The sequence below is a fragment of the Danio aesculapii genome, chromosome 21 (assembly GCF_903798145.1).
Source record: "Danio aesculapii chromosome 21, fDanAes4.1, whole genome shotgun sequence".
Classification (NCBI taxonomy): Eukaryota; Metazoa; Chordata; class Actinopteri; order Cypriniformes; family Danionidae; genus Danio; species Danio aesculapii.
The window spans coordinates 23,139,354-23,166,655 of record NC_079455.1 but is presented as its reverse complement, the minus strand read 5'-3'; the positions used below and the strand labels follow the sequence as shown (position 1 = coordinate 23,166,655).

Below are 27,302 nucleotides of genomic sequence, written 5' to 3'. Positions count from 1 at the left end.
TCTGTTACAGAACCAGGTATTAGATTATTTGACCCTCTCCTTTTCAAATTAGTTTATGCATATTTTAATAATTTGCTTATAATTATTGAATATTTAAAAATGTTCAAGATTATCTCTTCTTAAGTGTATCACACTGATACTTATACTAATTAATTATACAAGTAATATTTATTATTCACCTTCATAATCATGTTCAACTCCTGTCTCTATCCTACTAACTAATTAGTCATTTTATAATCAGTATTTTATGCCAGGGGCCAGTCGCCACCTCTGTACACCCTGCTCTCTAGCCTTTAGGAAAGGCTTTCCTCTCCACACCAGCCATCTCAGTCCCCAGTGAAAGATCAGCAGGGGACATTGTAAATGTGCAAAGACCTCAGCTTACGCCAGAAAACATAGATATGCTGATATTTCTTTTAAAAAAAGTTTTAGTTTGTTCATATTATTGAGTTGTCTTTAGTTTGTATTATTCTTTCTTTTTTTGTGGAATTCATTTGTTTTTAAAATAGCAATTTGGTTATGGCAGAAAATATATTATTTTGCAAAAAATGTGCAACATTTAAGAAAAAAAATGAAAGAGCTCTTGTTCACCTATTTTTTTCAAATAATTTTGTTTAAAAATCATGACTAAATCGTGAATCATGAGATTAGTATCATGAATCGTGTCGAATCATGAGTCAGGTGAATCGTTACATCCCTATCTGTAGCCAATCAAAAAATAAAAAAAAGATTAAGGGCTGTAAAATCTATTTAAAACATGTAAAAACAGCTTTTATTCCAGCCAAACTAAAAGAAATATGACTTGAAATGGGAGAATACTGTGAAAATTTACTTGCTCTTTTAAACAGCACTTGGAAATAAACGTAAAAAGAGTGAAAATTTTCACTTTTATTTTTGCCTTTGACTGCATCTATGAAATATTAGGAAAGCTTTGTATCTCAGTAAGTTTATCATGATAAGTCATCATAATACTTATCAATACTGACATAATTATACTGATATACAAAAATGATAATGTGACTTTTCTCTCGGCCAGCCATGGTCAACATTCACTTCTGGAATTTTGTTATGTAACTTGTTTTGTGTTTCACAGACAAAAAAAAAAGAAAGTCATACAGGCTTGTACCTAAATAAACGATTCATCTCTGGGATGGGCGTGAGCACTGAAAGTGAAATGAATGAAGTGAAATGTGAAGCTTTGACCTCATTTATTCCTGAGCTGTCCTAATATAGAGGTGTTTCAGTAGAGTAGACCATATGCAAATCCGGCTGTGCAAGACCATTTGCTTATTTGGTTTGTAAATCATTCTCTGATGACAAAACATGGAAGTCTTTTATGAGAGCCTCAGAGGAAAATCGTGACAGGAGGCCTGCATGTATTTTTGTTGTCAAAGTACAGTAAGAACAGTTATATAGGTGTTAATGCGCACTTCTGACTTGTAAACAACATATCACATATACTGTATCTGCTCATTACACCATCAGTGTTTAATCAGCAGTGTTTTCAGATTGGCGTCATGAGAGTTATTGAAGAGATAGTTCATCCAAATTAAGCAAACACAAGATATTCTGAGGAATTTAGGATACTGAGGAATTTAGGAAACATTGGATTGGACATTGGATTTTATATTTATATTTTTCTATTATGGATGTCAATGACATAGAATTACAACATTCTTCATACAAGAAATTCTTCAACAGAATAAAGTAACAAGACGTTTTAGAACTTAAAAGTGAGTAAATTGTGAATTTTGGATGAACTATCCATTTACCTTAATTCAAATAATACATGACACAAACAGATTTGTGTTTAAAAGATTTGGGCTGCAAAATATCTGGTAGTCGCATCATTTTTATGGACTAAATGCATCGCTACAGACATTATAATGTGAAATTTGAGCACCGGTGGGAAAAGTTAAGTTATTAATATGGTGAAATGTTAACTTTCTCAATACTTTGTGCAGATTTTGAATGAACACTTGTTTGAAGATTTGCAAGGAAAACAAAAGCACATGGTATGTAGTACAATCACATGGCATAAACAGAGGCCTTATTCTATATTTATGAACATAGTGCCTCATTACCAATGCAGTAATGGTAAATAAAAGCAAAACAGTGTCAAGGGGGGTCCAGCAAAACAAGAGAGTCTATTTTGTCCTACCTCTGTCTTGAAAAAGAAACACTGACCCCTTTTCATAAATATTTAATTACTGTCACTTGTTAATGTCATTTTGTTCAACATTGTAGACTATGTACTTTTTAAAAAAGAGCACACGGATATCCCCCTCAATCTCTCAAAACATGTCCTAAATAATCATGTGTGCAATTGGTATTGACTAAAATGTTTCTATTCGTGACCCAAATCACACACTACACACTATACAGTATGCACTTTTACAATTAACAATCAAGTGTATGAATCTTATAAGGTTATTTTGTCATGAAGTTAAAGCTGTAAAAGATCATGAAGCATGATTTTTTAGTTTAAAATGCACTTTTTCTTTTTGGAATTTCCAACATGATCATGTTGTTTCACTGTTTAAGCAAAACCGAATTGTATAGTAGGGCTGCACAATAAATCAAATTATATTGAAATAGTGATTTAGCCAAAGTTGTTATTGTAATGCACATAATGTCAGCGAAGCACAGTTCTGTGATCAGCACAAATTTTCCACCCGAAGTCCAGAGGGCGCTCTCACATGAAAACTCCAAATACACAGAAGAAGAAATCCTGGAAATTCCTATCCGCTTGTTAAGTGTGACGTCACGTCAAGTGGCTTATCGGTCCAAGCGCTCTATTAAACTGTATGGGGAGACTCATCAAATGGTAATAATAAACGTTTATAATGCGATGTAACACTTTCGAAAATCACGATCGCAATATATATATGTCCATGGGTAATATCTGATGGCCAGCAAGTGATTAATCTTTTATAAATTGTTAAAATTTGGGAATTTGTGATGCAGCAAGTCCAGAGATTGTTGTGTACACTATGATTTTTTTAAAAATTCACTTTAATGTGCGATATAACTAAAAACTATAAACTAATATTTTCTCAATCAAAATAAGTAGCGGCTTGAACCAGGAAACAATATTCTATAAGTCACCGATACGTCACTACTTAACAAGCGGTTAGCAGTTGCTAAATTAACGTAAGATTAAATTACTTTTAATGTGACTAATAAACACATGACTATGACAATAAGCTTATTGGAGTTTTATTGGAGAATATTATATTATATTATATTATATTATATTATTCACTCATTTTCTTTTCGGCTTAGTCCCATTATTAATTCCGGGGTCGCTACAGCAGAATAAACTGCCAACTTATCCAGCACATTTCTACGCAGCGGATGCCCTTCCAGCCGCAACCCATCTCTGGGAAACATCTAAACACTTACTCACACACTACGGACAATTTTAGCCTTCCCGATTCACCTGTACCGCATGTCTTTGGACTGTGGGGGAAACCGGAGCACCCGGAGGAAGCCCACGCGAACGCAGGAAGAACATGCAAACTCCACACAGAAATGCCAACTGAGCCGAGGCTCGAACCAGCAACCTTCTTGCTGTGAGGCGACAGCACTACCTACTGCGCCACTGCGTTGCCCTATATTATATTATATTATATTATATTATATTATATTATATTATATTATATTATATTATATTATATTATATTATTTTATTTTTCATATATAAGTCAAGTTAAGCTTTATTGTCATTCCGCTACATGTGTGAACATTCACAAAATCTCATGGCTCGCAGGATCACGGTGTTACAAAAGTAAACATAATCATAAATATGAAAACAACACTGGACTTAAGAGCTATTTTAAACCTATACACAACTAACATACTGAAGAGGTTATTTATCTAACTACTAACTATGCATATACTATACATACTTCAACTATACACATAACCCAAGACAGACTATACAACAACTTTTACATAAGACATAACAATATTGCCGAAAGATTTAAGGTTGATAAGAACAATGAAATGCAATTATTACTGCTTAGAATACTTTGAAATATGTTGCATGCCTTATTCTGTGTAAGAATCCTCACCATCTCACAGACAGATTTATTTCAAACACTAGACTGAAATTATGTCTGGAGAAAAAACACATTTTAAATGTGGTATCATCATGTGCTTTCAGATGTAGCAGTATAGAGAATGAGAATAATCATATTTGATTTCATTACTGGCCAATTAAATCATCTGCAATTTACTGCGAAGCTTATCAGTGAACTAGGTAACTCGGTGTAGCAAAAGCTTCTCCATCTGAAAGTAGGTGCTGGAGATTTACTTCCGATTACAAAAGTAATATTGTGCGAGAAAACCGCTTTCTAGAGTTCCCACTTAGATATGCTTAGCGTTTATAGCAGGTTTGGCATGCTGTCCCGGGAGAGAACCCTGAGATATTTGAGCCCAAGGCTCCCGCCCGGTCAAATAAGCATAGCTGAAGATCCGAGATCAGGTAGGTCTCGAGAGCTTCCCCTTGGAATAGGGTGGAAAAGGAGGAGATGGGGTGGAAGGGGGGATTCTTTCAAAACAAAGACAGAGCAGTACAGAGAAAATGATCCATTTATTGTAAACTAGGATCACTCTAATTGGATTATTACTGATTACAGATAAGCAGCCAGTCATGCTCAATCATATCACGTGCTCCTCTCGAAATTAATTTATAAAACTTCACTTCGATTGATTATGCCGCTTTAGTGAATATAGTTATTCAAATTGGGATACACCTTCTGTACTTTGGGGTGGAAGGATTCAGTTAAAGGAAACGAATACATGCTTGGCAGATTAAGGCAGATTAGGGTTGAGATTAAAGATCTGACAGATTGTAGAGGCTACATTGTCTCATAATCACCTTCCGGACTTTAAATTATGACATGTTGACAACTTTGGCATCATGCGTCTTGTCCTGACATTCATCTTCTCTGTCATATATGGTACTTTACACATAATGTTATCCCAAACTGCATTGAAGCAAACCAATCAATTGATGTTGAGTTTGTGAATATTTTGCCTGGCAATGACAAATGGTATTGACATGAAATTATCAAAATAAAATAAAACAATTCATTCAGAATGACGAATGTCACGTTATTTGCTTAGCAACATCTTAAAACAATAAGGTTTCTTGCATGCTACCTTTTGGTAATTGGTGGTCACGTTACTATAAGGATGCCCTAAAGAAGTGTTATTGTGGATGGCTGATGTTTATCAGACCAAATGTTAATTAAATGAAGAATTATACTAATAAGCTCCTATGAAGGGCTATTCTGGGATGTTCACATAGGGATTAATCAATACTGGCTCCATAAAGAAATGCTGAGTTGACTGAGCAACTCGCTTATCAGTATATTTTCCTGTGAGTTCAGAAAAACTGGCATAGAAAACGAGTGCACTGAAGTGACAGCAATTCTAAAGAATGCATGAGATGGTGAAGTATCAGGGACAAGGTTCTGAAAATCTCAGCTCTGGATGGAGATTTCTGGGCTTCTCACACTCAAAGTCTACAATAATTAACAAGCCCAAGACTAGACTATGTGTGTTTGTGGAAGCTAACCGGGATCTAAATAAGCAATAAAAGCTGTAATGAACACAAAATCAAACAGTCTCTTGTTGAGATTGTCAATATACAGTTGAAGGCAAAATAATTATCTCTCCTGTGAAATTTGTATTCTTTATTTATTTATTTTTTTATTCATTTATTTATAAATTTTTTAAATATATTTCATGTAATATATTTTTTTCTGGAAAAAGGTTGTTTTATTTTATATTGGCTTGGATGAAGCAGTTTTTACATTTAGAAAAAGGTCAATATTATTAGCCCCTTTATTGTTTTTGTTTAGCTACAGAACAAACAACTTTTATGCAATAAATTGCCAAATTAATATAACTTACCTAGTAAACACAATTAATCAAGTAAATCTCACTTTAAGCTTTAATACTAGCCTCTTGTAAAATAATTATAATAAAAATAATAATAAAAATATATATTTTCATCATAGAAAAGAAACATTATTAGATATGCCTTATTAAAACTAGCATGTTTGTATGTAAAATGTGTTGAAAACAATCTCTCTGTTAAAAGCACTTAAAAAAAAAAGAATTAAAGTCTCACAGGAGGGGTAAGAATAAAATAATAATAAAAAAGTAATACTAATAATATGACTTATTGTGCAATATAATGATCATTGCATGCATCATTTTAGTGCTGCGATCTTTTGCATCTGATATTTTTATAATTTATCATTTTTATTCTATACATTTGTACATAATGAATGTCACCAACGTTTTAATCAATCATGCTGCCTCTGCCATCTAGTCTGCTCACTGTGTCAGTGGCGGGGCTCTGGCATCATCTCCACACACACACACAGGCGAGAGAGCACTTCTGTGATATATTGCACAGCCATAGTTTTAACTAATTATAAAAATAAAAGACAGTAATCAATATATTGCTGTTGTTGGCAACAAATGAACTGTAAAATAAAACTGCACTTTGCTATATTCCAATTAACTTAAAGCCACTTTTTTTTACATTTAATGTAATGAATTACTAGCTTTCTTTGAACTCACTTTACTCACAAACCCCAGTTTGGTTGGAATTCATGTTCCAAAACATGGCACAATCTTCATTTTGGGGCGATCTATCCCAAAAGATGAGCTATAAGACAGCCCTGGATACCACATCTTAAAGCCTTAAAGACACCATAGAATGCATTTAGGCCCAATCCCAATTCTGCCCCTTAGCCCTTCCCATTACCCCTACCCCTCGTTTTGCAAGCTTATGTGAAGGGGTTTCCCAATTCTCTTTAGCTAGAAGGCATAGAGCTAAGGGGAAGGGCTAGATAGCCCATGAAATGGAGATTTTTCAGGACCACACTCGAAACCAAGGGATAAGAAAATTAGCAGTCCTACAACATACTTTCACATCTGACACTCGCTGACACTCAAATACCCTGTCAGAAAAGTCTAGTGGCCGGGAATGACCTTTTTAAAGTGTCTGGTATAACGTTAATGTTGTTTTCGTGTGTTTACATAACTACTAAATACATAACAACTAATATGGCTACGGTGTACATGCACAGCATGGTTACAATTTTATAGCCACATTATATCATTATGATAACATGATATCATTGCCTTCTGTAATTTCCTGAAGATAAATACCAAAAAATAATGCAACTGGAGTAACTACAGCAGTCGCTGTGGTCGATCTTGTATGAAGTAAGAGACTACGATGACATACAGTATGATGACGTGTGCAGGTGTTGTAGTGGTGTCTCATTTCTTCAGGGTAAAATTTAAAGCCCTTCACACTGTTTCAAGGGCCAAGGGAAAGCGTTGGGGGTAAAAAATAGAATTGGGATTGGGCCTAATACAATATGTTGAACTGTTCTCTGATTAGAATAGGATAAATAGGATAGACTTTATTTGTCTTTGGCTTTAATATGATTATGGTTATATGGTAGGGTTGGTTTTGACCATATTTGGAAGGATTGTGAATATTAATAAGGTCTACTCTGAGTTGCTCATGTCAGTGACTGACGCTCACTAAAAAGTGTTAACAAATTGTGTAGATTTCTTGTTAAATGGCAATCTTTTCAACTAAAGTGCTAGAGAGGTTTATTTTAGTTAGAAGGAGTGAGTGAGCTATATTTATGCCACTAGAGTAATCTATATTGCTCCTGAGTTGAGTTGTGGATGAAATAAAGACTAAATTATAATACTACTCAACAAAAGAAATGACAGAAATGTATTTAGAGTTGCATCTAGTGGTATTAACAAATGAAAACGGTCAGCAATTTATATCAACCTACTTATAAACATGCCTTATTGACGTTTATTGGTCTCCTTTCACTGAAGACAAATCACAATAAGAACCAAATAATATGACACAGGCATAAACATGCAATAAACACTTATATTCTGTAGTTTACAAGTGTTTGTTGCCTGATTAAAAAAATATATGCAGCACGAAAGACGTCTTCAGGGAGTGCTAAATATATTTATAATCTGTATATCCAGCATTTTAAATTCTGACAAGCTGTGAACATTCATGGTCATGGATGGCTGCCTGTTTCCCAGAACTGCTTACTCTTCCTTAAAGTTTGACCCATTTTCAAAATAAGAGTCCCACGTAAATAGTAATTTTAATACAAGCTTAGATAAGCTTAAATACAGGGAAAATTATCATTGTTGTAATCTCACTAGGAAAAGTTGTGGCTAATCAAATGCTGCCAGGTTGTCTGTGTTTTGTAATGACTGAAGGGATTTTACCCTCACAGGATTTACATGAGAATGAGGAAATAATGTTGTTTAAGGCTCAAAGTATATAATTTCCATGTACTGAAGTCTAAACTCTAATTATTCAGGTATGCCTATCCAGACATTCATTTTATGGCATTTTTAACAACAACAGAAAACACAAGCAGAAATGATCCATTACATTGAACCTTTTTCATTCAGTGACATTTCGGATACGGCAGAGTGCTTTTCATCTCCTAATTGTCTCTCTCATAATTCTAGATTTCTCCCAAACACTCGCATGACAAAGCTTAAACAAAAAAATCAATACAATAAACCAGATATTATCGCTTAACCATAAATGCTGATACTAAATCAGAAGAAGAGACAGAATCTCTAACAAAGGCCAAGAAGGGAAACCATTAATCAGGCAAGAAACTGTGTTTAGTATGCACACCATCCCACACCTGAGCTTCACCCTGTCATCGAATGAGCCTTTATTGCTCTGCTAATTGTTTCAATGCATTTCCAACCACTGTAATGAGATGGAACTTTTCATCAGACAGTCCAGACACTGGGTCGATACAATCAGCTGCAAGTTTGTCAGGGTTATTTACAAGCTGGGGAGTCTGGCTACCAAATTCAGGAATGACTGTGACATGGTTTAATGCCTCAGCAGAAAAAGCCAATGTGTATCATTTAGATGCATGTTCGCTATATTCACAGAAATAATATGGTACAGATAAGTGCTCAAAGGATTTAGCAGTCAGAGCTGTTCTAGGCTTGAAGGACAGAGTAATGAAGGTGGTGAGGAACGGGATTCAGACTTGCACGACTGGTTTTGCATGGTTTCGCAGGGCTGCATAATAAAGAGATTTGTGTCCACGTCAGCAGTTTAACTGTTTGCAGCTGCTCTAGTGGTTTGATTTGGATTTTAAAGGGAAATCTAAAGGATCAGAGTAAATGGTATAAGAAAATGTACTAAAACTGTTCTTAAACTGTGCATATTTTATAAACTCTTTCATACTGGAGGGTAGGGTTGCACGGTTTACCAGCACTATAGTATTATAGCGATACTGTGGCTCCAAAATACTGGCGGTGTCACTGTAGTTTGTAAACGGTAGTATCGTCATTAATGGTTTATCTGCGATAGATAATGTAGCATGTGGAAAAGTCACTAAAATGCTCACACATCTGTGCAACAATAGACTATTTTATTTTAATAGTCCGTGGAGCCCTTTAAGGTTGCAAAACTGTGTAGAATTTGCGCCTTTTATGGTAGCCTATTGCACGTTTTCTAACGCTTGAGTTCGAACGCACATCTGAATCGGGTTATTTCTGTTCCTGTTAATGTGATTTAGTAGCTACAACAACCACGACAATCACTTTAAAAGAAAGACTCACAAAGTAAATTACTGAAAAACTATATAAATAGATAGAAAAACCCAAAATAGCAACAGGAAACATTGAATTTTGACCACTTCATATAGCCTAATTTGGTTGGAAAAATAATGTTTTATAACAAATTTCATTTGGTGTATTTGTATCTTTATTTTAATGTATTTTTTGTTGGTCAGTTATCTACAAAATAAACAAAAAGAATGAATACATTTTAAGTGAAGTGGGGTGCAAATAATACTTTTTAGCCTTGCCTTATGGGAATTATGAATTACATTAAAGTAGGCTTATTATAACATAAAATATAGAGTATTTCTGACAATTTTCTTTACAATTTGAGTTATGAATTACAGTATCGCAATACCACTTGACATCGTGATACTTCAGCTAGTGTAGTATCGAAAGATTAATTAATGTTATCGTGACAAGCCTAGTGGAGGGTGGAAAATCTGTCTGGAAAGAAGATGTTATTCTACCAGAGGGATGAAAACTGCACATTTAACCTCGAAAGTCGAAACAAAACGTAATTTGCAACCTACTTCATAGTGGGATTTTGTTTAGAGAAAATCACATATAAAGTTTTTTTATTGCTTCCACTTTCATTTAAAGATTTTGGGTGAGTATTTAAAGAAAAGTATTCTGCAAGAGAAAAAATCTGCATAATACAGTGATTTTGATGCATAATGTGAACCAAAATGGATGGATGTATAAATTGCAGTAATATTTCACAGCATTACAGTTTACAACAGCTTCTTTTTTTGATGAATTTAACAATGCAGCTTGGGTGAACATAAAAAAACTTCATTAATTACATATTTAAAAATCATATGCTTTTAAAAACCAACTTTGGTTAGATTTGGATTTTGATTAGAAACTAACTTTTGGTTTGACTGACGCCATTTTAAATAGAAAGTAATTGAAATGTGATTGCAAATTATTATACTTTGATAAAAAAAATTATCTTGATTTTATTCTTAGCACCACTAAATTGCTAGATTCCCTATAACTGTGTATATAATTCACTGGCGGAGGTGGGGTGGGGGGATGGGGGTTCGAAGTGGTCAAGGACAACGTACTGAAGTGGGTCAGTTTTCTGTTGACAATAAAGGAAGAAATGGTCCAGATGACACTTCTAAAACAACCGAAAGCCTGGGAGCATTATCTTCAGGGGAAGATATTCTTTGCCAGCTAAGAGCTATGGCCTTGGAGGACAAGACCCCTGGAAGACTGCCCGAATGCTGATGTAATAGAAAAAACTATTTCAAGTGCATCACCCTAGAGAGTAATTACAAAGCTCTAGAGAACAAAAAGCATTTCTTCTATGCATTAACAGATATCCTCAGGTATATCAAACATTGATTATTGCTTTGCTATGCATTTACTCAAAGGGATTTCTTCCATGTATTAAGAGGTATCCTCAAGTATATCAAACATTGGTTATTGCTACGTATTTACCCAAAGGGATTTCTTTTCTGTCTTAACAATTTTTGAGATATATTCAATTATATCAAACTTTAATTATACTCAAGCATATCAAACATTGATAGCTTAAAACATTAAAGGCACACCTGCATTCAAAGGCTTGAACACTATATAAAAGTCATACAAACCAGCAGTGCGCTTAAACAGACTTCTGTATACTGTAAGTCTTAGGCACTTTATTCTCAGCGGAGGATTTAGTTTTGTTCTTGTATTTGTTTTATTTTTCTTCACTGGATTTAATTGATTAATAAAAGTGTCAATTTAATAATTCTCTTCCTGGAGTGGCTTCATTCGCGGAACCCATCAAGATAACTTGTGGTGATGTATGAATCTAATTATTCCTTGAATAACATTACCAAAGATGGTCCTAAACAAAACTCTAGCTCAGGGGTTCCCAAACTTTTCAGCTGCTTTCAGCGACCCCCAAAATAACAATTCCAGAGACTCGCTACCCCGTTATCCTCTTATGCGGTTATAAACATACAAACATTGCACACAACAGTGCACACCAATAGGAACTATATGAACACGAGCATATTGACAATACAGACATATAATACAACCATATAATAATTTGTATAGTCATTATTCATATGTTTAATTTAATATTAATCTCACTTAATGAGAATGATGGGCACGATGTTTACAGTACAAGACTATTCTTGGTTTAATTTTGGAGATCGCCACTTGGAGAATGTTCTCTATCTTCAGTTGTGGCCTTTATTGTTAATGTACACGAGTCCCGTAAAAGTATAAAAATTTAACATTGTGCTGTAAAATCAATCTGCTGCAACTAACACTATTGCTGTGTCATTACTATAGTGTAATAACCCCAGGCGTCCCAATCCAATGGAAAAAGAATTGAAAGGCTGATGGCTTTTTGTTTGCATGTTGTTATTTTATGTAACGGTTAAATACTATTTTTATCTTTTGTAGGTTATGGCTAAAATATGATAATTCTACTAGTTTAATAACATATATGATATTTTTGGAAATCACCAAGCGACTCTTCCTCATTGTCTCGCGACCCCCACTTTGGGAACCACTGCTCTAGCTAATAAATATAGTGAAGAGAGGATCCTGGTTTCTTTATTTAATTAGGGTATTAAATAAAGGCATCCAGCACACCATACATGAAAACTGCGCTATATAAATACACATTACATTAAATTACATTACATTTTATATTATATAGTCAATTTGTGATTACTGACCAATGGAAATGCTATGCAATGGAAACTAACATACAAATATTGTTCTAGTTATCTCAACTATAGTGAACAAAAAAGGTGTGGAAGTGTCAGGTTTCACTGCACTTTCCCCTTATGCCGGAGGGTAAATGATTAGTACAAAGCTCTGTGTCTCTGCAAACCACACCCTGATCATCATCAAGGAAGATCAGGTGTTTCCTGGAGGATGTGTCACCCTTTTTTATTATTCAACCTGTAATCATTGTCATGACCACTCTTCAAGAATGACTGACCGCTTTCCTGAATCGCTGTGAAATCTGACACCAGCACCTGACTGCCTTTTATCAGGAGTGAGGCTTTGTTTTAGGGTTTAACAGATGAGCTGTCCCTCAAGACATCCTGCTAAAGAAATTAAAATGATCAGAGAGCAGGTGCAGTGAAAAATTAGTTTGCAGCCCCTCTTTTGTAATTTTATACTGTATATAGATTGGGGGACCATTGCATTGAGAGAGCTGAGAAATAAAATGCATATATGCAATATATTACACACAACTGTTAAAAACATTAAAAAGGTTCTAACTACTAAATTAAGTGCAGTTAACTTATTATGTATAAGTTTGTTCACATTACAATATTTAAACAAGTAATCCCAACTTTTTAGCACATTTAGTTGTTAAACTAAATAGATTCAAGTAATTTTGACCTACAATAATATGTATTTACAACTTCTGAGGAAACAGGTGGAAGAATTAAAACTTAAGCATAATCAGACATAAGCATAAATAAATCTGAGAGCTTTTTCAATTCTTTGATGTTCAAAATGTATAAATATATTAATATGTTATAATATATTAATATTAATACATTTAATAATATTTATATGATTATATAATAAAGGATATTATAAAATATTTATATAATAATAAATTAAATTATATTTATATAATAAACAAATAAATAATATTATATAAATATTATTATTATTATTATTATTATTATTATTATTATTATTATTATAACATTAAGCCTTGGCTGAAAATGACTTGTTATAAAGTGTTAAATTGTTTTTTTTTTTGCAGAACGCGGATGCTAAATGTTTTACAAGGTCAGTTGCTAAGAAAGTAACAACTGTATGTTTAAAGAGGTGTATAGACTGTTTAAGGTGATTGATGTGATGCCTGATTGATTGATTGGATGATGCCTGTTTGATCCACTGTACAATCTCTAGACAATAAAAATGTTTTCGAAGTGTAGGTATTGGTTTTTGTCTTTACTTAAATGTTTTACTTCAGCTTACTTGATAATTTTAAGGCAATCGGTTTCCTAATATATTCCTAGTAAGATTAACACAACTAATAATTTTGAGTCAACGGTACTGAAGTTGACTTTTTTAAGAAGTTGTAAATACAAACGGTTTTAAGTTATGCTCACTTAAAATGAATACACTACTTTACTTAGAAATTTTAATCGATTTCCTCAATTTTTCTAAGCAAGGTCAACTTATTACATTTTACAGTGTACTTAACATTTAATATTATTTTTTTTATCTACACTTTGCTTCAAAATGTACTTGCTAGTGCACAATATTTATTAATGTTTTTCTGTATTCATTTTAGACAGACCATGGGTTGGCAATACATTTTATTACAACATAATTTATTATTGTAAGTACATGTAAAGTGTAACAACTAACTAACTAACGGAATAAATAAATGAACTGTGATACATGATATGTTGGCTACAAAATGATTAGTATTAATGTTATTTTTAATAATGGTGAAATATTTTTTTAATTACTGTATTAAGTAATTTACTGTAAATGACTGTTATTGTTATAAATGAGCATTTAAATAAATCAGTGAACAATTGGTCTTGATTATTTTAATCTATATTTTTGTAAATACATATTTGTTTTACACGCATATATATAAAATTAACCTATACTGTAAAAAAATGACCAAGGTGGAAAACGAACCACATTTAAAAGAAAAATACACATTTCTTCTTTCATTTATTTAGTTCTGCATGTACTAGGAATTTCTGAGTGACAATAGTATTCATGCATACTGCCATTAAAGAGATGAAACTAGAATTTCTCACAAGTCATATCTTGATAAACTGCTTTAAATCAGAATTACAGGAAGCCAAAGAGGTACAGCACGTTGTTTACTTATACAAAAAGGAAATGCATCTTGGATTTCTGTCTCTGGTGCTCATGAAGACTCTTTTATTTTCTGCATCAGTAACCTTAGCAGTGGCATTAGCAGAGCTGTGAGTGTATGGAGTGTGATCACACATCCAGCCCTATGCTCTGCTCCCCGGGGACCAACATACAACTTGTTTACCTGCCCAGAGGCACTGAGATACTGGATAATCTAGGAGAACACAAGACCATACATTACAACACAAAGGCAATGGAGAATGAAAAAAAATGATGGGGTGTTTTTCTTAAAACAGCATAGCAGAAGAAAGAACTGCAATAAAAAAATCCATTAATGTTAATTTACTGTCATGAATTTGCATTATGTAGGGGTGTGATTCTATACTGTGAGACAACCGAAACAAACAAATGACACGTTACTGTACAGCATTACATTATATCTCTATACGCATAGACCTATGTACTTTCATTCATTACATTCCGTTTACTCGCTGACCGACTGTTGGCATAGTACATCGAGTGGTCTCGCCACTAACGAAAGATGACCCAGCGCACCATCCATAGTATAAAACCACAGAATTTATCCGTTATAAACTTCGTATTTTTATCCTTGTTTGGGCAGAACGGCACATCTAGACTGATTCTCCCCAAAGCATAATTACGATTTAAAATATGAAATATCCTTCTGATAAAGCTCTACATTTAATATATATATATACATATATACATTTTTTTTTACCACGTCATATAAAAACATTTGTTTGAGGACAAAAAACACATTTTTTACATGCAGCTTTCCCAATCCGTTTATAAAGCAGCGCAGGACTGAATGACAGAAAGGAATAGAAAGGTAGTTTCTGATGGTTCTGCTCATGCAAAAATGCTGTTTGCACGATTTGATTAATATCATCATATCCAAATACTTTAGAAATAATATTTCAAAACTCCTCCGCTGTTAATTGTTTTTAGAAAATATCTCAAATTTATTCCAGATTTGTAAAATGAAAGTTCAAAATGGCTTAAAAAGGTTTAATTTATTTGTATTGTATATACCTACATTGTTATAGCTTTTGTTTGTTTTATATTGGCTTACTTAGTTAATTAGTTTTTATTATATAAATTAAATTTAAAAGGTAAACATAAGGGGGGTCTTGAGCAAAAGATCTCAAGCCTATAATGTGTTTATTGGAATATGTTAAACTGACCAGTGGCTATGTTTTTTCTTTCCCTTATTTATTTATTTATTGGCACATGCATTTATGCATGATGGGAAAACTAGTGTAATGACAGCGGCACACCATCTTATAAACTCCGCCTCTGCTTTCACTCTGCCCCGAAGCCCCAGCTGGCTCGCTTTGGCCTAAGGTATTCGGTGGGTCAAAAAAGGCTGGCCGCTGGCCCCAAAAAAGCCCCGCTTTGGCCCGATCAGGCCCCGGAAGTGACTATGGAAACGCGACTGGCCCCGGCTCCCACGCTTTAGGCGCGACAGTGGAAACATGGCTAGTGAGAAAGAGAGATTTCCTTACTAGTTGATGCATTTAATGTGCTTTAATATGAGCGTATATGAGATAAATGATGTCAGTACGAAATAACCGATCTATTACTGAACCTATACTGAATCGTCCGCACCTGCATCATGGTGCATTGAAGAAATAATTAATTTTGACCCCCTGGCATTATGTGACCTTTATCTGTCAAATATTGATATCAGAAATTGAAAACAAGTGACTTTTAATGACATTTTAGCAGGGTTGCATGATACTGGAATTTGGTACCAATTGATATTGTAGTTTTAAAAGCGTCCATTTCCCGCACCATTCTTAAACAGCGGTGAATTGCTGTTGTGTTCACGTGCTCAACAGAAATGACTGTGATTGGCCATGAAGGTAATTAGTTCACCAAACTCACCGCTGTTTACTGAGTGTAACCACAGACACAGGGGCAGTATTTGAAAGTCAAGTCGATCAGCTGGTTTGTCTATAAGCGGACATATGAGCGATCTGCTGATGAATCGCGGCTTTAAAACACTCCAGTGTATCTGTGGTTACACTCAGTAAACAGCAGTAAGGTCAGCGCAATAGCCTAGTGCAGGGGTGGGCAAACTCGGTCCTGGAGGGCCGGTGTCCTGCATAGTTTAGCTTAAACTCAGATCAAATACACCTGAACATGCTAATCAGTGTCTCCAAGATCACTAATTATCTATAAGCAGGTGTGTTTGATCAGAGTTGGAGCTAAACTGTGCAGGACACCGGCCCTCCAGGACCGAGTTTGCCCACCCCTGGCCTAGTGGTTACCGCGCTGACATATGGTGCAGTAGCACTTGAGAGCGTTTTGAGTTCGAATCCCGGCTCCAGGACATTTCCCATCCCTACCCTCTCTCCCACTTCAAAAATCTTTTAAAAAAAAAACAGCGGTGAGTTCGATGAACTGATGACCTTCACGGCCAATCACAGTCATTTCTGTGTCAGTAGTGCTCAAATGTTAGCAGGAAATGGACGCTTTTAAAACTTCAGTATCGATTGGTACAGAATTCCAGTATCGTACAGTCCTAAATTTTAGTAGTTTGAGACAATTTAATAGAAGAAACAATAAAGAGAGAATTAAGTCTGTAAAGTAACAGAAAACACTGCAGTTTATAAACAGTTGTTTAAACACAGTTGTTTAAACACCGACCCAGGCAACATAAAATGAACTAATAAAAATAATGTCATTAAAAGTCACTTTTTTTTTCTAACTTTTCAACATCAAACGTTACTGGAGGACAGATCGAGGTTACACAAAATGTGAAAAACTGATAATATAAGGATATTTTTACAGTGTACAATAGTGTACTTGTGATGCACAAAAAGAGACAATAGCTACATCAAATCTAGGTTGTGTTGGGGTCAGTTCAACAAAACCTCCTGCTGAGAAGGGGGTTGAAACTGCAGCAGGGGTGCATTGTGACCCAAATTAATCCTCTTACTGAGACCAATAAGCAAACAAAGCTTCAGCAACAGGCTACATATGTAACTTACAACCAACTTCAAACTAAATAATGTTGCGTAAAAACAAAGTTACATTCAAAATGTGTTAATTTACAATATGCTTAGACAGGACAACTAAAAATTGCAAACAAACTTTAATAATATCACAAATATGAAGTGGTTGCCGGGAGAAAGTACATTCTAATTCAATGAAAAATTGGGCAATCATTGGACAAAAAACTGTGGAGTGCAGGATGAGTCATTAATGTAAGTGATCAATTTTCCCATCCCTGAAGAGAAAGAGAAAAGTGTACAGTATATCTATTAGTTTTGTTAATATTCGGGGTACACCCTATAGGGGTTTTCATTTAGAAGTCAAAGATATTAGGATTAGAAACCATCGAAACAATAAACAATACAGTTTTTCTTCCATTTACATTTGAGTAGGTCCTGTTTAAGCAAACACATGATTTATAGAAGTTACCCACTAAAATAAAATTCAGTGTAACAGTAATATCTTGATCATTTTGGTCAGCATCTCTACAAACTGTCAATCTAAATCTTAAGGCCTTTCAATTGCAAAGTAAATGTAATTAAGTACATTGTATAAATACCTGGGGATTAATGTTTGTAATATTGGGTTATTAAGGTATATGTGTATTCTGTACAGGTTTATTATTTTATTTTTTTTTATTTATTTAAATTTTTTATTGATTTATTTTTATTATTATTTCTTCTTTTCTCTCTTAGATAACTGTAATTTCATCTTATTTAGAGGGTAGGAGTGGGAATAATATTTTAATTTTACTTTGTTATATGTGTAAAAGTTTAATAAACAGAGTAAAAAATAAAATAAAAATAAAATACAAGAATCATCTGTTGACATATGAAAATGCAAATGAATTCTTATACTTAATAATATACTTTTATCCATTTGTTATCAAAACGTTTTTGTTTTGTTTTTTATTTAATGTAATAGATTATAGTATAATCACTTTTTTATATATATTTAAGTACAGGTCAGAAAAATTACAGTAATTGGCAGAAATACATCCACGAATCTATTATGAAGATGGAATGAAACATTATTTTGCTCATGTTATTACATGCGTAATCTGAGACATTAAATACACAAGAAATCAATAAACCTATGTGGGCAAATATTAATTGAAGAGTTCAGATGCAAAAACCTCTAAATGCCATCTGAAATGTTCTCCTTAAATGAGCATTTTTCTCAGCCTCCTATTTTATGTTCAGTTTTTTCACAATAAAAGCAATGAAAATAACTTATTCGTCAATATAATAGTAAGCATTACTGAGCCTACACACAGGAGTCAAAGAAAAAAGCTAATTTTAGAAGAAATACCAAACAACGTTTTTTGCATCTAAAAATGTGTCTAGGCACTGACTACGAGGAATAAAACTTTTTAATTAAATGTATAATAGTGAATAAACTGCCTTTTTTAATTAGCAAGACAGGTTATAAGTAATATAACTGTTGGTAAATTTGATCCCTGGATCTCCGTCCAGATTATCAAAAACCAGATTAAGAGATGAGAAAGAAGGAGTTACCACATAAGACTTTGAGTGTGTTTAAACAATAAATTAGGTCGGTGAAGAAAAATAAATCCACTTAAGCAAGGATAATGCCTGGTTCTCTTTCCTTCTTGACAAATGGCATACTAGAATGTTGGCTGGCTGTACATTCAGTAGTATTTGTTATCAATGACACGCGTGGGCAGGGTTATTCTTATGATGACATCAGCGGTTTTTATTATCATAAGATAACAGCACACAAGCTAACAACACACTCTCTTTGGAATAATTTTAGGCAGGAATATCTGATAAAAACATAAAAGACCAAAATAAAGGACTTTACTGTTGTAATATGATCCACGGTTATGGTAAATTAATTTATTTTGCATACAAGCATAATCAACTTGGAAAGACTGAGTCACTTGTGATAAATATGCAGCTACAAGATCCTTCCTAATCTGTAAAATCGTATAATTATAAAGTCTCTACCAGAAGTCAGTGCAAGTAATAATAATAATAATAATAATAATAATAATAATAATAATAAAAACTCTATTATTTTCATTTATGGAACTACAAGACACCACTACAGCGCCTCCTGTCCTTGTAAGGGGCTGGATAAAACGTTAATTATAAGCAAAACAATTTCCAATGCCAACCTGATTAAATATTTTAGAGCAAGGATTTTTTTAAAAATATTAATTGAATACCTAAAATCATAAAAAAAAAAAAATAAATAAATAAAAACAACACACTTAAAAATTAAAGAGTATAAATGTGTTTTTTTTTCTTTTCCCCCCAAAGTGATCTTATTGATAATAAATGTCAGAAGTCAAGAACATTTTAATATACTAAATAAATAACTAAAATAAAGTCTTCTGTACAATGGAAAGATCCCATGAACCTTAAATGTTCTTGAAACCACCAACATCAAGAAAGAACATTTCTTAAGAGTTTAAAATAATAAACGACGAGTTTAACTTCAAAATCTCAACTGAGGAATTAAACGGGAGGGACACCACTGAATGATGCAAAACGATTCTGTCTTTGGCAGCAATCTCCAACAAACCAGCAGATTTACAGGCCCGTAGCCAATTGGTCCCCTATCTGAGCTCATTTATTCCATGTTGGACTTCTGTGCTATCATAACTTGAACCAATCAAAAAAAGGCTTTAAGACCAAGAGGAATCTTCTGTTGCATTATTATTATGATTATGTTTGAATATTATGTGTGAATTATTCAAATGGCCAAAATTTGGACAAGTTAAACGTACTGACCAGTTCGTTATTTGCGCATAGGCTTCAGTTTTTAATTTAAAACAAATCCGCATAAATCCACATGATAGATGATAGTTAATATGTATTTTTAAAATAAGTATTTTTTCATATTTCTTTATTCTAAATTTCAACATTATTTATAAAACTGTGATATAAAACATAGTTTAAATGCACATTTGTAAATAAACACTTAAATAGTATGTATAAGTAATATAGTCCAGTGTTTCTCAACCACGTTCCTGGAGGACAACCAGCACTGCATGTTTTGGATGTCTCCTTTTTCTATAACACCCACTACAGGTCTTTCAGTCTCTGCTAATAAGCTGATGATCTGAATCTAGTGTGTTTGGTAAAAGGAGACATCCAAAACATGCAGAGCTGGTGGTCCTCCAGGAACGTGGTTGAGAAACACTTAAGTCAATAGGTAAGCAATTTGGCAAAATGGTAGAAAATATTTTTTGGTGCATAAAAAAAAGTGTGGTTACGATCACCATCCATCATGCTAATCCAGCAGAAATTGTACTTAAAATGTCACTAAAATGCAATTTTCTAACCTCATAAGTAAATAGAAAATGAGGCAAATAACTGCAAAATGGTCCAGTTTTTCAGGAAAAAAGAACCACCTCGTTCAATAAGCTGGTTACAGGCCTGATTTATTAACTTCTACTATTGATAATGTTAGTTTTAATACATAGGCTACAAGCAAAACACAATCAAACGTATTACATAATATATAGAGAATTATGAACCACCAGAAAAACAACAAAGTCCACACAAGAATAAGAGCTCGTCATAAACACTTTGTCTCAAAACCTAGTGAGCTGTCTATACAGACAGACTTATTTTGCGTCACAACCGCATTACAACGCACCTACAGATGCTATCTACATAGGCAGCCAAGTTAGGTTTGAAACACAGCAAACGCCGAAACTACCTACAGACCGAAACCAACAGGAACACACCTGTCCGCGACACTTCCCTGTGCTATATAGGAAGTTAAAGCGGTTAAACAGAACTGCATAGAGTTGAAAATGACAATTTAAGGTTTTATGATGTTTGAGCTGTTCAATTTACATAATTCAAGCTAACTTAGTGAAGTAAATTCTTTATCAACAGACTCGTCAATGTTGACGCCGTTTAACAGATTACATTTAGCTATTTATTATTGTCACAAAACCTATTTCAAAACTCACCTTAGAGTAGAGTTCAGTCACAGACATGATCCCAAATACAGCAGCCCACACCTAAACTAGTCACATCAGCACGGGCGAGGTGAAATATTTCCGACTTAATATGATGATATTCCCATCAAGTTTTACAATCCAGCTTCTCTGTGTCCTGTCAGCACTCCATGTCGCCCTATTATGCTGGTTTGTACTTTTGAACTCCTCTGACGGCTAGTGTTAGCTAGTGTTAGCCGCGCCTGATCACGGCAGGTGTTTATCGGTCTGTCCCCATAATTCAAGTAGAGTTGAAAAAGCACCTTTCATATCTTCCTCCTCGTAAAAATCTAGTGAAAATAATAGACGACTACCACTTATCATTGAGTTTTAATAAGGGCTTAAACGCTTCAGTAAAATGAGAGTAAAGTATGTAGTTGTCAAAATGCAGGAGTAAAGTTGCTGCCTTCCCTTCTTCCCGTATCCATGGACTCGATCAAGCTGACTGACATGACCGCAGTGGCAGTATGGCAGGCTGTTTAAACATTTCATCTAAAACCGTTCTATAGCAGGAGATCCAGTGGATCGTATGTGGCCCAAGTATTAATAGTAGCCTATAAAGCAGACCTGGGCATTTTACAGTCCAGGTCTGCTTTATAGGCTACTATTAATACATGTTCATTAGATGCCCATATAGCCTAACAGGTGCAACTATTCTTAAGTTTCTAGTACTCTATATTATGCAGTCTCTTTTGTTAATTAATAATATAGTAACAACTTTTTTTTTAAATTGTGCACTGTCATTGCCAAGGAAAAGTGTGACGAGCCGGACACTCCAGCTGTTTTTTAATATGCATTCTTCAGTGTTCTTGTATCCTCGTGTTCTCGTGTAACGTTATCATCAACCGCCACGGTTCAGTTTCAAAACTCAAGACCGCAAGAACGGAGGATGCGTGAAAGTTCCCGTATGTGTTCTTGATATCGAGGATGCACTGATGCAGACTTGAGCACCGAACTCGCTAGAGAAGTCCCAGAAGTCATGGTGACGGGTTAAAGGAGGTGGGAAGCACAGCATTTTATATAGATTTATTATTAAAGTTAAAGTTATTTATATCTAGTGTTTCCCTAAATGAGACGGTGAAAGTAAACAATAACATGAAAATCTTATTAGAGGCATAAACACAATGTTGTTTATTTTCTGAAATTTGTATTAAAATCTGTTTTATTTGCATTGTGCAAAATATATTTGTAAGCTATAAATGCATGAAGGTCACGTGACCATTAGGAAGATGCAGCATCTCATTTCTCAGAGGATGCGTTCTCACGGTCTCCTGAGTTTGTTCTTTGGAGGTAACCTGGCAAGACCAGTCTTCACAAGAACACGAGTCCGTTCTCTGCATTCTTGAAATTGAGAAACAGCCACAGAGTGTCCAATAACTTTTTAATTCAGTATATTAGCACAGGTCACAATAATATTTTTTAGGCAGACAGAATGTTTACACTTCATGTTAGTTTAGATATGTACTGCACAGAAAATTTGTAAAAGGAATGTAATAACTATATTTTTCATTAACTAAAGATAAATGTTCATGCTTGAAAGACCTTTATTAAAATAATGATCAACATTTACATATAATTTACTTGGGACTACATATTAATTTTGCTGCTGTCTATCTGCAATTGATATTACAAAAGAATTCAGCACATTTCATTAAGGTTTTTTATTTTTTGTACAATTTTATGTTTAAAATTAAATTTGCTTAATCAGCCTATTTTTCCCCTGAATTCTGTATAACCACAGTCCCTAAATACAAGTAAATGCAGTAAATTGGATACAAATTTTACAAATGAGTTTTAGCGTCTATTTAATTTAGTTTAATTTTCATTCATTCATTTTCTTTTTCGGCTTAGTACTTTTATTAATCTGGGGTCGCCACAGGCTATGCTAAAATTGACTCTAGTGTATGTGTGTGAATGAGTGTGTATGGATGTTTCCCAGTGATGGGTTGCAGCTGAAAGGGCATCCACTGCGTAAAAAATATGCTGGATAAGTTGGTGGTTCATTCCACTGTGGCGACCTCAGATTAATAAAGAGACTAAGCTGAAAAGAAAATGAATTAATGAATGATCCAAATTTGCTAACATAGGTGATGGAAACTATTCCATCATTGACACGAACATGATTTAGTTTTAGGCTTGTTATGTTAAAAAAAAACACTAAATTTAAAGATAAATTTGTTTAAGCCTCTGAATTAGTTTAGTCCTATTATATGTACAAATGTGAACAGCATGTTGCATGTTGTTCCCGAGCTCTATAGCATAGGCCTATAATCTATCAAAGGTTTTAAATTAACAAAGTAAACAGTTCTGAAAAATGTGTAGCAGCTGTGCTAATTAGCACACAAAAGTCATTAGGTTATACTTAGTATACTACTACTGCTGCAGTGCTGCCGCACCTGCAGTTTTATCCATGTTACAGTATGTTTCACAGTATCGTCCCACAGAACCTGAAGATAGATTCAATGTTAAAATGGCTTGCCATGGTGGCAGAGGCTCATGGATCAACGCACTGTACTATTTAGTGTATCCACAGCGACACCGTCTGGTCAACATAGGAAACTGTACTTAAACACGCATTAAAGAAATAAGAACGAGATTATAAACAATCTCTGCATGTTTGTAGCAATAGGACAATATTAAGAGACGATTTTGACTTAATTAAAAAGTAGTTGCAATACTACAAGCACTTGAGTCACAGCTGTATTTAAGATGTAAATTGAATCACAAATACATATACATACAGTCTTTGTTATTATTCTTTTTTCAGAGTTTTTTCCCAGCACAATTAAAAGCCATGAACAAACCACTTCCTATAATAAATCCTATGAAGTTCTTGTTTCTCTAAACTTTACTGCATTTTACTTCTACTGTAGATTTTTTTGCCACTAGCTGAAAACGTTTTAGGCACTGTGGACTCTGATTGTTGATAGCTGAATTTGAAAATTTAATGAACAATAGATTCTGCCTATTTGTTTATTAAAATGTTGATAATATTATTATAAATATAAAATAGCAATTTTTTTCATGAATTAACACATATTATTATATGTAATTATTCTATTTTCTTAGTCATCTATAAGATTTTTTGCTCACACAAATGTTTAAATGTATTTTTCAGTCCAGCCAAATGCTGAAGTACATATAGCTAAAACAAGCTACCACTACTTAATAAACAGTACAAAAAAAATATTAAATACACGCACTGAGGTGACACTGCTGTGGTGAAACTCAATGAGATTTACATATACAGTTTAAGTCAGAATTATTAGCCCCCTGTTTACCCCAACAACCCCCCCCCCCCCCAATTTCTGTTTAATGGGGAGATTTTTTCAACACATTTCTAAATATAATAGTTTTAATACCTCATTTCTAATAACTGATTTAATTTATCTTTGACATGATGGCAGTTAAAAACGTTTTAATAGATATTTTTTTCAAGACACTTCTATACAGCTTAAAGTGACATTTAAAGGCTTAACTAGGTTAATACGGTTAACTAGGCAGGTTAGGGCAATTAGGCAAGTTATTGTATAACGATGGTTTGTTCTGTAGACAGTCGGAAAAAACGTAGCATAAAAGGGCTAATAATTTTGACCTTAAAATGGATTTAAAAAAATTTAAAACTGCTTTTATTCTAGCCGAAATAAAACAAATAAGACTTTCTCCAGAAGCAATACTGTCAGACATACTGTAAAAATTTCCTTGCTCTGTTGAACATCATTTGGGAAATATTTAAAAAAAGAAAAAAAATCAAAGGGGGGTAATAATTCTGACTTCAACTGTATATCTTCAATATTTATCTATTTTAAGCACAGAATCTGCCAAGAAAAATCAGATAGCATAAATTGTGTGTTTAGTGTCTCCATCATAAATCAAACACACAAAGCTGAGCAATCATTCTGTGTTATCTACAAGCTGCAGAGTGGACATAAGCCACACATGAAACTACAGACAACATACATTCACATTAGAAGCATTTGTTCACTTAAACAGATGGCTGAACAAGTTTAGCTGCTTTACCTGTGGTTAGATTATATATATATTTCATTAAATTCATGTATTTCTAAGCCAGTAAATCTCAGTGACGCAAATACTGTGATGAGGGATTTTAAATTGACCTACCTTGACATAAAGCTCATGTTCACGCATCTTCCTCTCTATAAATACTTTCCAATATCCAGAGACGCACTAATCATCACACTGATGAGCTATATTGTATATTCCTCATGTCTTGCTTAAAAAGACTCCATCTTGTAAGCCTGAAACTGGCTTGGGTAAAAGATAAACCTGTCTGAACAGCCAGGTGAGAAAGAAAAAAGTAGACAGAAATGACATCAGACCAATTGCTCCACACCCCTACCACTCCTAGTAAAGGTATTGGGTGTTGACTAACTTCTTAACCATACACAACCTATGGTGGAATTAGTAGGCTACTGGAAAATACTAATCGTTTAACCTGGCGGCTTATTGGTCTAAAACCTCATTGCAAAATCATTATGGGGTTATGTTCTACTGAGATAATTAGACAATATTTAGAGTCTCACCCTTTGACCTTTCCTGGTATTGTGTACTGTGCATGTTTCTTAGCAACCAAGGGAGGCATCTCATTGTTTTAATTAGAAGCCTGCTACTCTTATATACTGATTTGTACAAAGAGGCCATCACATTCTTGAGCGGCTTTCTTGAAATAATTAACTTTTCAACGTGTAAATATCTACGTCTGAACAAGATAATCCAGTTAGACTTGTATTCGCCTTTGAATAGAAACTTTGACAAATGGGTAATGAGTCTGATCACACAAATGTGCAAAGCAGATGGACTATATTACTTGGAAGATACGGATGTTAGTAGTTTTCAGTTTATTATTTATAAAGGTTTTAAAACTGTAAGATTTGCTGATGATTTCTACCTCTGCTGCAGTTATATAAACACACTGTAAAACCCCACAGTCAACTTTATCAAATGAAATGAGTGTAGTTGACTCAAAATGTACTGAAAGTTAATGCATAAAATTTTCATTTTTAGGTAAACTATCCCTTTGCCAAGCCTTTGTGATTCCAAACTTTTGACTGGTAATATCATGACTCAAGTTGTAATGTAATTAAATTCCTTCATTTTCTTTGTCTGTCTTCTTTTTATTCCATATGAGAATATTTTACAAATGCTACTAATGTTGTCAACGGAACTGGCTGGATTTATAACATGTGTCCACCAGAGCTGGAGCAGCGGCGCTCTCGTCTCCTGAACGGGTGAACCGCTGTGGTGCTGGATATGGGTCTTGACAGGATGTCCTGAATCTTCTTATTGTACTGCTCCTGGTACATTAGACCCTTCTGGAACTCATACTCTTTCTCAGCTTCTTCTGCTTCACGAATGCGCTGGCGGTACAACATCTGAGCCAGTAAATCAGCCTGATACTCCTGAGTGGCTTCCCTGAAACTAGAAATTTGTCAACCAAAATATTATTTTTTTATATTTATTTTTAACAGGATGATTAAGTAAAACAGCTTTAATAGACTTGAACATACTGAGCCTTTTCTTCTTCGTCCAGCAATTTGTTTGCTTGAATAATTCGATCAAGCTCCTCTTTTTCTTTAAAAGCCTCTGCCTGCTTTTGCATGTTCTCGTTCACTAAAAAAGGAGATAATACGTTTTCATTTTTATTTATTGTAAAAAAATATATTATGCTGAATGAATTTGGGTCAAAGATAAAAACAAAATTCCTCACAGACAGATGGACAGACAGACAGATGGACAGATAGACAGACAGACACAAAGATAGACACATAACAATATA

General features: G+C 34.0%; 2 protein-coding genes across 2 annotated transcripts in view; both read right to left on the bottom strand.

The window, feature by feature from the left end:
- The window catches only part of myo5b (myosin VB), a 103,187-nt gene extending 77,406 nt beyond the window's left edge, over positions 1 to 25,781 (bottom strand). The window contains 1 exon segment of the mRNA XM_056447202.1: positions 25,628 to 25,781. Coding sequence (XP_056303177.1) covers positions 25,628 to 25,654 — 27 coding nt within the window. The 5' untranslated portion in view covers positions 25,655 to 25,781.
- An 838-nt stretch (positions 25,782 to 26,619) lies between these two features.
- Positions 26,620 to 27,302, bottom strand: part of cfap53 (cilia and flagella associated protein 53) — a 7,369-nt gene continuing 6,686 nt past the window's right edge. Inside the window, exons 7-8 of the mRNA XM_056446724.1 lie at positions 27,034 to 27,136; positions 26,620 to 26,944 (exon numbers count right to left, since the gene is read on the bottom strand). Of these exons, the coding sequence (XP_056302699.1) occupies positions 26,701 to 26,944; positions 27,034 to 27,136 (347 nt within the window). The 3' untranslated portion in view covers positions 26,620 to 26,700. The remainder of the gene's footprint in view (positions 26,945 to 27,033; positions 27,137 to 27,302) is intronic.